Source organism: Echinops telfairi, unplaced genomic scaffold, assembly GCF_000313985.2.
Source record: "Echinops telfairi isolate 266 unplaced genomic scaffold, ASM31398v2 ScPeMD7_7457;HRSCAF=8495, whole genome shotgun sequence".
Lineage (NCBI taxonomy): Eukaryota > Metazoa > Chordata > Mammalia > Afrosoricida > Tenrecidae > Echinops > Echinops telfairi.
In genome coordinates this window covers 23,936,695-23,950,403 of record NW_022111357.1, presented here as the reverse complement: position 1 = coordinate 23,950,403, position 13,709 = coordinate 23,936,695, and the positions used below count along the sequence as shown (strand labels likewise).

Here is a 13,709-nt window from a genome sequence, read left to right as displayed (position 1 = left end):
CTTCATTTGGGTTTCAGAAATTCCTCTCCATTACATTGCCCTTGATCAAGCCTACCAGACCTCCTACACCTTCCTCGCCATCAATTTTAGATCACTTGTTGTTCCCTTGTCCCTGGGTTTGTTAATACCCACTTCCTTTCCCCTGTCTCCCCTCTCCCATGTCCCGCCACAACCCTGAACCCTGGGTCCCATTGTTTTCTCCTGTAGATTTATCCTATCTAGATAGACATGCAGAGACATGGGAAGGGTTACCAGCTCAGAAACCCACGCGGGCAGTTCTATCCTGTCCGACAGGGTTGCTATGCGTTAGAATCGACTTGATGGCCGTGAGCTGAGGGCTGAACACTGTTTACGAGACACTTCACACACAGCCAGGGTCTCATTCAAGCCTCACAACAGGCAGCAGGCATGGGCACGAGAGCCCTGTTCTTAGACAAGGAAATGGAGACTGCGAGAATGAATGGAACCCGGGCACAAAGCAACATGGGAGTCGAGGTCTGGTCCCAGGTGGGTCAGCTCCAATGGGCTAGTCTGCTGTCCCACAGGGACCAGTGTGGCCTGACTAGCTGGTGGGGTGTCCTCACTGTGTAGGAACACGGACATGGGGGGTGGGGATGTTAGACCTGGGTTCAAACCCCAGCTTTCAGCTGCCTGCTGTACGTGACCTCATCTCTTTGTGCCTCAGTTTCTCCATGTAGGAAACAGAACAGTGGCACCTATTGCACACGGTTGCTGTGAGGATGAATTACTCAGAGCTGAGACTCGGGGAACGGTGGCTGGTGCTCCCTACACGCGGCCTCTCCTCTGCTCTTTCTGTCCCCTTGGGCAGGGATCCAGGCAGTCGTGCCTGGAGCAATGCCTGAGGTTTGGGCCCCCGGTGCCCTCTTCCTTTACTGCCTTTCCCTTTCTGCGCCGACTACCCCTGGGGCCACAGGGTTGGGTGTGGGGACGCAGTGTCCTCATCTTAGGGTCTGGTGATGACCACAGAAACCTTCATCTGCTCTTCTTCTCTCTCCGTGTGCATGCGCAGCCCCCCAGCCCACATGCGCACACAGATTGGTTCTGATGGGCCCGCTCCCTGACAAATCACTCTCTTCTAGACCTCGTTCTGGGTAGTCTCAGCAGCCGAACTCTTGTCAGGTTTTCCTTCCTGTAGCTTGAGTAGAAACAATAGGTGCTCCCAGGGGCCAATCTTGAGAGACTGCTGGAGACGGTCACTCAGAACACACAGACCACTGGTGAACGTGGGGCTTGTTAACATCCGATGACAACGCAAGGTCCTGCAGGCTGGCTGAGGGCTCAGAGGAGCTACACAGCGGTGGGAACACCAGGGTTTCTTACTTTGAGGAAAATCTCTGTCTTGCGGTGACTGTGCAATTGAAAAGGAGCCCTGCTGGTGCAGTGGTTACACACTGGCCTTCGACCTGCCAGGCCAGCAGTCCAAAGCCACTGGCCACTCTGCTGGAGAAAGACAGGGCTTTCTACTCCCGTAAAGAGTTATAGTCTCCATTATTGTGATGAATGCTTTTTAAACTGCATAACCTCCTCACTGCCATCGAGTGGACGCGGACTCAGAGCAACCCTATAGGACAGGGTAGAACTGTCCCTGTGAGTTACCGAGACTATAACCCATTCTATCCTGGGCCATCTCTTGTGGCCCCCATGAGCAGGCTCAGTGGTGGAGCTGGGCACCATCCAAGATTTCTGGTCTCAGGGTAGATGAGGTCATGGTTTGTGCAGTCTTACGACTGCAGTTGTTCCACACAGGTTTGCTGGATCAACGAATCAATGGTTGAATGATGAGTGAACGGGTGAAAGAACTTTGTCCAGCACTCAGTCACCACCCTGGAGGTAGAAAGTCTTCCTTTTCTTCACGCAGCTGGGGGTGACCAGTAGAGAAGGCAGGGCCATGTGCCGGATGGAATTCACAGACACTTACCTAGACGCCCCTGGCCTTGACACTCTGAAAGACACTTCAGAGGATCTCCTGGGAGGATTAGCTGCTTGCTTTCCTGCCAGTGCTTGCGAAGCACCGGCGGTGTCTGGAGAGGAGGGTGCAGCAGCAAGGTGGATAGATACGACCAGGGTCCAGACATTCACTTGCAGGTGGGCCTTGCGGGGTCATCAGCGGATTGGTCTTGACAGGCCTAGGGTCTACTTAGACATGGTCTGTGCCAGCGCCTGCTGTTGAGATCTGGGGTGGCTACTGTTTTCCCAGGTCATCCTAGTCCATGCGGTCAAACTGGGCCCCCATCCTCTGCTATGGACAGACAGGTTGACCCTCTCACTCTGTTCCAGGCCTGGGAAAGATCCTTGGACAGTCTCGAGGTGGGTGACCGGTGGGTGCCACCTGGGAAGAACAGCAGGTCTCTCTTGTTTGGGCCTGATCTCTAGGAGCTGGTCCCCAGGGGCTCTTTGCTGGCTCGGGGAAGTAGGCCCTGGGAAGACCTAAGGGCCACCACTGGCTGCTGGAGTCTGATCTGCTCACACCCAGGGCCGAGAACTGGGCAGGGGGGCTCCCGGGGTCCAGACGGACAGGACAGACAGGGTGTTCTGAATGGAAGCTGACTTGAGGGGGAGGGACACGAGTGGGGAAATGCTGGCCCAGACCCAGTCCTCTCCCAGTTCCTCCGTCCCTCCAATCAATCATTTTGCAGATTATTTGCATACCCATGGTACTACAAGCTTAGGCCAAGCACACATGGCTGCGGGCCAGGAAACCATTAACCAGTCGATCAAATGTTGTCAAGTGCTCGTGGGGCTAGGCACAGTAATGGTACATTTTGTAAAAATAAAATAAAAACAAACTACAAACTGTTAAAGGGTCAGTTACATACTCCATTATTCTTAAGCACCACTTTACACGCTCAGCCCAGTTCCTGGTGCAGAGTAAGCGCTCACTAAGTGATTAGGGAACAAACGAAGGTTTGAATGAATGGCTGTGCACCTGAGCCGGGAGGGAGGCCAGGATAAGTCCCCACCCCAGTTCAGCACAGCCACCCATGCAGGACAGCAACCTGACCGAGGGGCAAGGTTTGCCTCAGCCTGGGGAATACGTTTTTCTGACTTGGGAAGGGTCACAGTCTCTTTGAAGCTGGAGGGGTGGGACCCTGAGCAGACCCCTCAGAGGACCCACCGTCAAGAGGTCTATCTGCAATCAGAGCAAGGGGTTTGGTGGGGCCTCCCCAGCCTTGTGCTTTAACTTGGACCTGCTCTTTCTTGTCCCAGAAATGAGCATCCAACCTGAGGAAGGCACTTGGCGAGAGGCCAGGAAGACCAGCCTCAGGGCCCTGGCAGTGGGGTCAGGCTCAAGTGCTCACTATCAATACAGACGAGCCAGGTAAGTGAGATCTCGCTATTACAGGAGTGGCTCACCAAGGGCAGCTTTTCCAGGCCAGGGCTTTCTCGAGCCCAAAGCACGCAGCATGCAGCACGCACGCACACCAAGCACTCCTGGAGGTCCAGGGGCTTCCTGAGGAGGAGGAACCTCTCCCTCCCTCCCTCCCTCCCTCCCAGCCCTGTGACCTCCAGCAAGTCCAAAGTCGGAGTGCCTTCACTTCACAGATGTAACATGGGGCTGTGGTGACTGTACCTCACAGGGCTACTGTGAGGAGGAAATGAGGTCACACCTAGAGAGCAGCGGTGTGGCTGCCCGGAAAATCACCAGGAAACAGAAGCCGTTTGATTGCACCGAAGACTCCTAACCAGTGTGTCTAATTAGCCCACCTCCTACCGAGAGCACCCACTGCAAAAGGGAAAGAAGCCAGGCATGTCACCTCTGAGGATGGGATCACAAAGTCATCCTCAGCCTGGGCGCTGCTGCCTCCACCCCCACCCCCCCTTCAAGTAAAGATACAGGTGGGCAGGCCAGGTGACTTGACCAAGGTCATGCCACCAAGAAGTCGCTGGACCAGGATCTGGGTTCATGTCCTTTTCACAACCCCAGACCTGCCTCCCAGTCCCTGCTCAGTCTGCCTCAGCTACCTTAGCCTTCCAGGCCAGCTCCACTTCTTGGGCTTGGGGGCCAGTGCCAGCACGAACCGAACCGGGGACAGGCATGAACTACGCCTGGACCTCAGCATGGAGGCACCTACCTGTCCGGTACTGGACGGCCAGTGCCGCCACACAGGCCACCAGCCCCACCGCCAGCAGCGCCACCAGCACCAGCAGCCGCTTCTCCACCTGGGTCCTTGCCGCCCAGCACCTCTGGCCGCTCCGAGGGCTGCGGAAGTTCACCTGCAGGGAAGGAGGCAGGAGAGGTGGGGAGAGCATGAGCCCAGGGCCCCTCCTCCCCAGGAGGAAGGGGCTCCGTTGCAGGCCCAGGCCCCGGGGAGCCATCAGGGTCACCCTGCGGTCTCAGAGGTGGTCTGGTTCCCACAGACTCAGCCTTAATCCAGGAAAGACAGGGCCACCCTGCCCGGCAGCTCAGATTCACTCCCAAACATCAGCGAGTCGGTAGTTCAACCCAGCTGGGCCGGTGTTTTTCGTGTCACCCGATATGGGTGGAAGGAACAGAAACAAAGCCACGTTTCCCCTGTAAGGAATTCAAAAAAGAGCAGGATGTTTGGACTTGCAGGCATTCAGGGAGTGTCTAACTGGGCTCCCCTTACAGTCCCCCGTGGCCCTCATGTGGTGGCACTGCCTAGGAGCACAGGCAGGCCTGGCCCATTAACCCTTCACAGGCCCACGGGGCCTGCATTCTCATTTCTTGCCGTCCTCATTTAATTTCTTCATCTCCAATTCAGGTGAGGATGCAGGTCCAAAGAGCCGTGTCCCAGTCTCACGGCTGAATGAACTGGGAGTTGATCCCAAGCCAGTCGCCTTGGGAGCCCTCCAGTGGGTCAGAGATACCGGTCTTAGGAACTGGTTGGGGGAGATGGAGATGTCAGGAGAAATATTGCTCCATTCTGGCAAGTCCTTAAAGGGAGGGAAAATGCCCCCAGCTGAACAGGCTAGCTAAACAGGAAGGGAGGCACAATGAGCGGAAGCAGAGGGTGTGACGGGGCCTCCCAAGTTCGAGGGGGTGACATGCCAGTCACCAGGACTCAGAGGCCGTAGCGCAGGTGCTTCACACCTGAGGCCAGTGCAGGGTTTCCCTGTGTTCCTTGAGGTGTCCCCACCAAAGCTGGAGCTCCACACAGGAAGGTCCTTCTAGAGGCGGGGCTTGGCCCAGGGACTCAGGGCCACAATGGAAATGCTCCAGGTCTGCTCCAGCTGCTCACAGCCCAGCCAGGGGACAGAGAAACAGGGACCACATCCACATGCATGGGTGGGTTTAGCCAAGGCGATTTCTGCATATGTATAGGAGCCCAGGAGGTGCAGTGGTCACGTGTTGGGCTGCAGCCCACATGGTCTGCTGGCAGTTTAAAACCACCAGCCGCTCCACAGGAGAAAGACTGGGTTTAGGACTCCCGTAAACAGTTACGGTCTTGGAAACCCACAGGGGGGATCGCTATGAGTCAGCCTTGACTCGATGGCACTGGGTTTGGTTTGGTTTATGGGGGGTGCTTCAAAGAGCTGGCAGGAAAATTCCACTCACTTATATTCTATTTTTATACAAACTCTTTGAAGCCCCCACCTATTTATGTGTGCTACAAATATACCCATGAATACAGTAGAGCACACCAGGGCAAAGTTATGAATCCCAGCCATAACCAGAGACCTTGAGGGAATGAGTCATTGGGAGCTTAGGGACCACAGTTCGGGAAGGTCTAGGGTGGTGTTTCCCCGAGGTGGGAGATATTGCCCCCAGGGGCTGCTGGAACAATGCTGGGGGGAGGGGTTGCAAAAGCAGATATCTACCATCATCATGGGCTATAGAACAAAAGCTTTTCATTGCCAAGTGGATGCTGAGTAATTTTTTTTTCCTGGAGAGCAGTAGGCCAAGTTTAGGAACTTAGGCTCTAAGTTAAGTGGCACAACAAAGTTCTATATTCTCCTTTGGAATCAACTGGGGTCTTAAAGACTGGGGAGTGGCCATCTGTGACGCGATACTTGGCCTCTCTCCATCCAGAGCCTAGAAGAGCGAAGGGAAAACCATAACAAAACGAAACTCAAGGAAACGCTTAGTCCCAAGGAGTAGTGAACCCAATGAACTACCTACAGTCTCTACCAGCTGGAGAATCAGAAGCGCTAGATGGTGCCCTGCTGCGACTGCCCACCACGCTGTTCTGGATCATAACGGAAGGCTCTGGACAAAGTGGGAGAAAAATGTAGAACAAAATGCAAAATCATCAAAAAGACTAGACTTGCTGGTTTGAGTGACAGTGGTGGAACCCCTAAGCTGTGGCCCTTCACCCTGGATCTGAATCCACCCTCAGGATGTAAACAGTAGACAGGCCTATAAAGCGAACAATAGTGTTGCGGGGAAGGGGCACCTGGGAACAACGATCAGGGACTGGAAAAGCAGCATTTGCTCAGAAACAAAGCTCAACAGGCAGGCAGGCAAGAGATGAAGAGAACCAGGGAACCCGGGGCGGAATCGGAAAACATGCTCTTCCACTGACTGGACGGCACCAATGCCACAAAACGGAAACGTGGACGCTGCCACATGGAAACTCAATTTCCTCTCCACACGTCAAACCAAACCCAAATGAGGAACCAGCGGGGGTTCAATCAAAGAAGACTGCTTGTAGGGGCGATGCCTGTGGGCTGCTATGAATCAGCACCCACTCCACAGCAGGGACACGGGCTTTGGGTTTTATGTAGCAGCGAAGTGAAGCCAGGTGGGGTTGGAGGGCATAGGGGTGAGGTGAGGAGGCCCAGCCCAGCCCCTCGCCCTGGCCAGAAGCCAGCTTAACAAGTTGGCACTTTTTGCCCAAGGGCTAGAGTGGCAAGTTTAGAATCACCTTTTGGAAAGGTCAAGGTGAGGGAGAGCCAGGCTTGGAGGGGAGTGCATACAAGGGGACTCCTAAGGAGGCGGTGCCGGGGGCAGCTGAAGAAGAGACCCAGATCTCAGGCTGCAAAGTGCCCACCAGCAGCTGGAGGGGTGCTTGCTCCTGGGATGCAGGGCCTGGGCGGGAGGGAGCCTGGCCCAGGAGGTGTGCGGCAAGGCCCCTCAGGGAAGGGCATGGAAGCACCAGGTTGACCATCCATGGGTGTGTTCTGGGCAGGAAATGAGCGGGACTGGAGAGAACAGTGAACTTTCTGAGGAAGAAATGGAAATGAAATGGAGAAAAAGAACTGCGGCCTGAGGTCTTTTCTGAAGAAATCCCGCCAGGCGGGGTCCTGAGACCCAGAGAAGGAACGGAAGGTCTGATGTTCCTTCCAAAGAGGTCCAGGCTGACCAATCCCTGCGCTCACCTCCTCAGAGCCCAGGCCTAAGGCAGTGGCATCAGATGGCAGGAGGAGGGGATCCTGTAAGACACTTGTTTTAAAACGTGAGAAATGGAGACGTCTGATAAGTGAGAGACTCTAGGCTGCAAGGGCCTGGAGCAGAGAGAACTTGGGACAATTGAATGTGATCACCATGCTCACAGGTGACCGAGCGCTCTTCCAGAGACACCGGAGCTCGTGGGTCTACCCTGGGCACCAGGCGCGTGAGACAGATGCTGCCTCGCGTGGGGGTGCTGACATTTCTTGTACACTTCCTTACTGCCATTCTGTGTTTGGATTTGTTGCCTGCCTCCCCCTTCCTTCACCTCAAGCTCACTCGGTGCCCCCATCATCATGACTCAGCTTGGGGCTGGGGATGGCAAGGATGCAGAAAGGGGAAGGGGACATGGAGGAAGACGAATGAACTACATGGAACGGTGGCACAGTAGTGAAGCACACAGCCGCCCTGCCTCGGGAGGCAGACATGGCCGACTGTTCCTGGAGAGATTCACAGTCTCTGGGACCCCATGGGGCAGTTTGACTCTGTCCACTAGAGTTGCTATCAGTTGGATTCGACTCCAAGGAGATGGGTGACATTGGTGTGTGTTTGTGGCATGGTGTTAATTCTCTTTTCTACCTTCACCAGATCACCAGGAATATGTGTTAGTATTAGCTGTCCCAGTGTTAACTCCAGAGGAAACACAGGAAGTGTGAGGAGGGAGGGAGGGAAGGAAGAGAGTGGGGCAGCCCAGCTCTCCAGAACTGGTGGCCTCAGCCCAAATTAGCCAGCATGATCCCCAGAGGGGCCTTTTTGTTTGATGTCAAGCAAAGTGCGGAATCTAAACAGATGGTGTTCACTGTGAAATTAAATTAGAATTAAGTCAGAATTAAATTAAAGATTCAAAGGCCCAGGCAAGAGGAGCCAACGGAATCCAAGAATCAAGCTTTTAGTTTTTGCAATGTGCTTCCCTCAACTTACACTGCTGGACCAAGGGCCTCTTGGTTTCTAGGTAAGCTTTTGTCTTATCCAGAGACATCCTTGGGGAAGGGAGAAGAGGGACGAAGTCAGCTGAAGGCACTGCTTTGGGGAATTAGGGCCTCTTCAGAAGAGGCTGTCCACTCCTGAGCCAGCTCACACCTGCCTGGCATCCATGACAGGATGGAGCAGAGGAGCCTGGGAGATGAGGTCCCAGCTGGGGGTTGCTAGTGCTTTCTCACTTGCCCTCTGGAAGTGGGGGTATGTCAATCATGAGAAACTGGTCTGCTGCAGATTGGTGGCTTAGGAGGGTTGACGGTAAGTTCCCCAATCCGTTTCAGGAGAGGTAACTGGGAAAGTGGCCATCAGCCAAGGAGCAGCTGCTGAGAACCACTGGCAGGTTCCATTTCCTGTATCTTGTCCTGTGAGGCACAGAAAGGAACGCCCTGGAGAGACGGGATAGGAGGGAAGAGAGGCAGAGAGGGAAGGGAGCCGGGCTGGGAGGCCCAGGGGCTCCCTGTGTCTCACAGCCAAGGAAACAAAGCCCTGGTGTGGGATAAATATTTGGTTACAGAAGTGAGTGCTTGGCTCACTTAGGCTTAGAGTAAGAACAAGTTCTGCAGGCGCAGATGGAGGATGGGCCACAGCCTTGGGCCTAGGAGGCAAGCCAGCCACAGAGGGGGTGAGGACGCTGGGCAGAGCCCAATTTATTTGGGGAGGAAGCAGGGGAATTGGAGAGGAGGCTGCTCCTCAGGAGCCACAGCGGGGGACCTTGAGACCTGGGCTGCATATGGAGCAGCAAACAGAGCAGTTTGGTCAGGGGCTTGGTGGGGAGCTGACCTGTGGCCCAGGAGCCAGGCTGCTGCAGTGAAAGCTGGCAGGGGGGCCAGGCTGCCTGCCCCGGAGTCAGCTTTTCAGGGCAGGCAGACCTTGACAGTTTGCTCAATGGAGTGCCTGGCCTCTTGGAGGGAGTCTGTTTGGGGAAGTATCTTCCAGTACAGTTTCCATGAGGTGGACTTCCGGCTGAGGTCACTGGGGCCAGCTGAGAGCAAAACTATAATGTTCTCTGGTCCTCTGGCCTGGGCCCTATTTGCCCTCTGCCTCCACACCCAAACTTTCTTCCAACTACTGATATCAGCTTAGAGTTTTGCCTGCCTCTCTGGCCTCGGTCCCTGTCTCTGATGAGGAAGCCAGGCAAGGCTTCAGGTCTGACCATTCCTGATTCTAGAAGGGCTTTCAGTCACTAGTATCTAACAAGTAGGGTGGTATTGAAGAACCTCCTGGTAAGCAGAGAGGTCTTTTTAAAGTGCTGAAGGGGACTGTCCCTGAAACTACCCCCGAGAAACAGCCCCGTGCATGCAGAGAAAAAGTCCTAATAAGAATTAATGTCTCAGCTTTCCTTGTTTCTTGAGAGGGAGAGAAAGTGACTGGGCGAATGGTAGAGATTTCAGAGAGCAGTACCTGAGTTTCGGGTTTGAGTGCAACAATTTTGGTTACTTCCCTTCAAGCCACTGACGTGGTGCATGCTGGGGGCAGAGAGGTCGGGCTTAGCCAAGCAGAAGTTGGCTGAAAAAGCTATTTAGGGAATCCCTGGTAGGCCATGCCTGGTAGGTTTCAATAATAAGGCTGGAGCTGGGCTAGTTAGCTCTCTGGCTTTGTGAGCCACACTCTTAACCTAAGTTCCTTTCCCGATATAAACGTCTCTCTCTTAATCATGATCACCACCATCCCGGTAACAAGTACGCCCGTTTTGTGCACTCGACACAGAAAGCTTCCATTTATTTTGTCTTAGTACCAGCTTTGAAAGGCAGGCTAATAGTATGAGCTCCACTAGACAAAGTGAACTCTTCCCTGGAGGTGCTCTTAGGCCCCATAACCTCGGAGAGACAGAGAGCTGGGGGTCCATGCTCCCTGGCTTTGAGTTCTGCCCTTGACCTTCAAGGGACTCATTTCAGTGGGTGGCCAAGAATGAGAACCAGGCAAGAAGAAGAGCTCTTTCAGGTCAGTGACACAGCTGTAAATTCCCTCTAACTTTTGGGTCTCTAGCTAAATCTGACACTCTTTGCTAGCACGTCCCATCATAGAAGTGGCAAGTCTGGGGGGAAATGGAGAGTTGTTCCTGGATAAGATTCTTCGTGTCACTCGGGTATGGCAACCTGGAGGTTCTAGAACCAAAGGGTTTCAAAATCTTAAAAATCAAATTGTCTTATTTTTATAGCTGCTTGTGAAGAGCAAGTGGTTTGGGGGAATGAGGCCAATTTTTAAAAAGCCTAAAATTGAGGGAACAATGATGTCTCTGGCAGCCATTCCGTAGGAAATGACCTGGAAAACTAGCACATATGGTCACCTAGGATTCCTCAGGGGCTCCTTGGGTGTCCCTGGCATTCCTACCTCTCTGGCTCCCACCCAGCCTCTGTAGGGAGAGTAGAGCAAAAGTGGTGAGACATATGAGACACCCACGGGGGCACACCCTGGGGAAGGGGAGAAGAAATTCAGGAAATCCAGGTAGAGTCTAGCCGTTTGTCCAAGGACAACAGATTAGATAAACACATTTTGTACATTTGTACTCTAAGGTGCTATGATCTTTGATGGTAGCAAAGTTTTCAACCACAAAGGGCAATCCTTAGGAAGTGGCATTGAAAGAGAGAGAGAGAGAGAGAGAGAGAGAGAGAGAGAGAGAGAAAAGGCCCAACACCATATATTAGAGCATGCACCACTATATGCCTATAAAGATGTGCACACATAGAAAATACTAGGAACAAACTACCTAAAATGCTAAGTGGGTGTCTCCCAAGGGTGGGATTACTGTTTTCCATTTAAAATCCCTCCCTTTCACAAATGAGCATGCAACACTCTTAGATTCCGGCAGGGTGGGGGTGGGATGAAAAACGCAGTGAACAGAAAGCAGCTTTGTATGTTGAGGTGGGTGAGTTTTTTGATTCTTGAGCTGGTTCAAGGTAAGAGCTATTCTGACTTTGTTGTGAAGGGTTAGGGTACCTGCAGAAATAGCCCAAATCATTGGGACAATTGTGTGTGTGTGTGTGTGTGTGTGGGTGTGGCTTTTTCTGCATGAAAAACTGAAGATGTGCCCAGTTCTGACGCTCAGTATAGGGCAATCCACTCGAGATTCCAACCCACACAATAACTGTGTGGCCACAGGAATGCTCCTCTCTCTGCGACCCAGCTTCATCATCTGTAATGTGGGAACAGCCACCCTTACCTCATAAGTCAGAAAAACAACAGCCGTCATCCCAGCAGGCCCCCCGCTGTGTGCTCTGTATCCACTTTCTCCAGCCTCCATTTCACAGATGAGGAAATTGCGGCTTAAAGGAGGATTAAGGGGCACGCCCAGTCATGAGTGGAGTCAGGACTCAAACCCAGGTCCCCAGCTTCAGAGACAGGACTCTTCTGGCCTCAGGTGGACGGGCGGGGCGCACTCTGTGATCTGATAAGCAGGTGGGCTGCTAGGATGATGACCGCAACAACCTAGCCTATTATCTTTGTTGTGAATGCCAAAATGCTTTTGCGCTGATATTTTTAGAACCTCCTGTGGAAGAGGAGACTGAAAAAGATCGCTGATGAGATTTGTGAAGGGAAAGTGCCTGCCACACAAATCCGCTTTCCTGCTGGGCTCAGCCTCTTGAGGAGGGCCCACAGGGAGGAGGTCCTCGCCCACCTGGGTTTGAGTTCTCACACCTGGTTTTTTACTCTTGGCCCTACAGGAAGTCGTTTCTGCTCTAAATCTGCAAGTGGGGCGGGTCAGCCCCACAGCTCAGCGGGCTGCTCCTGACAAGCACATGAGATGCTGTAGGGCAGGTGATGGTGGTTGCTGCTGTGACCGCATCCATAGGGCAGAACTGCCCCATATGGTTTCCTAGGTGAATCTTTATGGGGGCAGATTGCCAGTTTTTTTCTGCTGTGGGCCTTGAACAGACTCTGACTTTGCTGACAGGGTGACTAACCGTCCCTATCTGCCCATGAATTCGGGGGTGGGGTCGGGGAGGAGGGTTCCAGAGATGTAAGATTTTCCTCACTAAAACTGGGAACCTTTTAGACTCCACCAGTAACTGGTCCGGTGACCCTGGCCAAGTCCTAGGTCACTCGAACTGCCTCTGTAGTGAAAAGAGAATTGGATTAAGTTCAGGTTTGGGGGATCCTTCAACTCTGGGCTGTGGCCCCAGGGCAGGGGGTTAGAGGACTTAGTGACAGGCAGAGCTGGCTGGTCCGTGGAGGCCGGTGGGCATTCTGGCTCTAGAAAGTATTCTGGATTCTCCCTGATGAGCCTGGGCATGTGTTACGGAGCTGCCAGTCAGTGGGACTGGCAGGGAGGGCTCCTGCCTGAATGCCAGGCCTGTGGCTGGGGCGCCATGCAGTGCAGAGGGTCAGGGCAGGTGAGCTCTTACCTGTAGGCCGTTGGGGTACACGTCGCCCTCGGAGACAGAGTCCAAGAGGTCCTCCTCATCCAGCGTGGCTCGCTTGTAGGTCGACATCTGCAAGGCCAAGTGCAGCACGGACTCCCTCAGTGTCTCCATGGCTCTTGCTCGCCAATGGGGAAGCGACCAGCGCGCCCCGGCCAGGACACCCGAGAGGAGCCCACAGGCCGGCCCACCGCGGAAGAGGGGGGGGTCTACGTCCCCCCCGCCCCCTCCACGCTTATGCAACGCCACGCCTCACCCTCAGCGCCGACAGCGCGGCGGCCACCGGGTGGGGCAGCCACAGGTTCCGCATGCTGCGCCCGGTGACACTCGGGTCCCTGCCGCCACTGCTGGGCGCCCGGCGGGAGGGAGGGCCAGGCCACCGGGGCGGAGCGGGGCGGGACTAATGGGCGGAGCGTACTCGGCGCCGGGCTCCGGTTCCCACTCTAGGCCCCTCCCTCACTGGAAAAGACCCTCCCCACCGCTTCCCCGCCAGCTCGCTGATGTCCCAGCGCAGGGGAGAGGGAAGGGGTGCTCCTTTCTCCCGAGGTACTCCACAAACAAGTGCCTAGCGGGCAGGAAGAAGTCTTGGGGGGCGATCCTCTTTTCTACAAAGAAACTTTAAGTCCCACCTCCCGAGGGGGTCCCCAATAGCAGATCCAAAGAAGCATGATGCCCACTCCCTGATCCCGCTGGACCCGAAAGGTAAAAGAGTTCTCCCATCCTTCGGCGAGGTGGGGCTGGGAGCTTCCCCCATCAGAGCTAGAATGATTAGTGAAAAAAGAGTTAAATGTTAAAGGCAAGGAGAGCAGAGGACTCCCCAGTCATTTCCCCTTCTTCTAGCCCAGGGGTCTCTGAGTCAGAGTTTACCAAGGAATTTCAAGAAGTTCCGGGGAACCCCCTTGACAAATGATGAAAACTGGGTGTGCATGCTTTGGGGTGGGGTGGGAGGTGTGGCCTCTATGCTCGAAAGTATTATGAACCACTGCTTTGGGGCAAGTAAA

At 54.2% G+C, this 13,709-nt stretch overlaps 1 protein-coding gene across 1 annotated transcript in view; it reads right to left on the bottom strand.

Annotated features, from left to right (window-relative positions):
- Window positions 1-13,024, bottom strand: part of ECE1 (endothelin converting enzyme 1) — a 61,746-nt gene extending 48,722 nt beyond the window's left edge. The window contains exons 1-3 of the mRNA XM_045298940.1: window positions 12,965-13,024; window positions 12,694-12,780; window positions 4,095-4,236 (exon numbers count right to left, since the gene is read on the bottom strand). Of these exons, the coding sequence (XP_045154875.1) occupies window positions 4,095-4,236; window positions 12,694-12,780; window positions 12,965-13,018 (283 nt within the window). The 5' untranslated portion in view covers window positions 13,019-13,024. The remainder of the gene's footprint in view (window positions 1-4,094; window positions 4,237-12,693; window positions 12,781-12,964) is intronic.
- Between the last annotated feature and the right edge of the window lie 685 nt (window positions 13,025-13,709).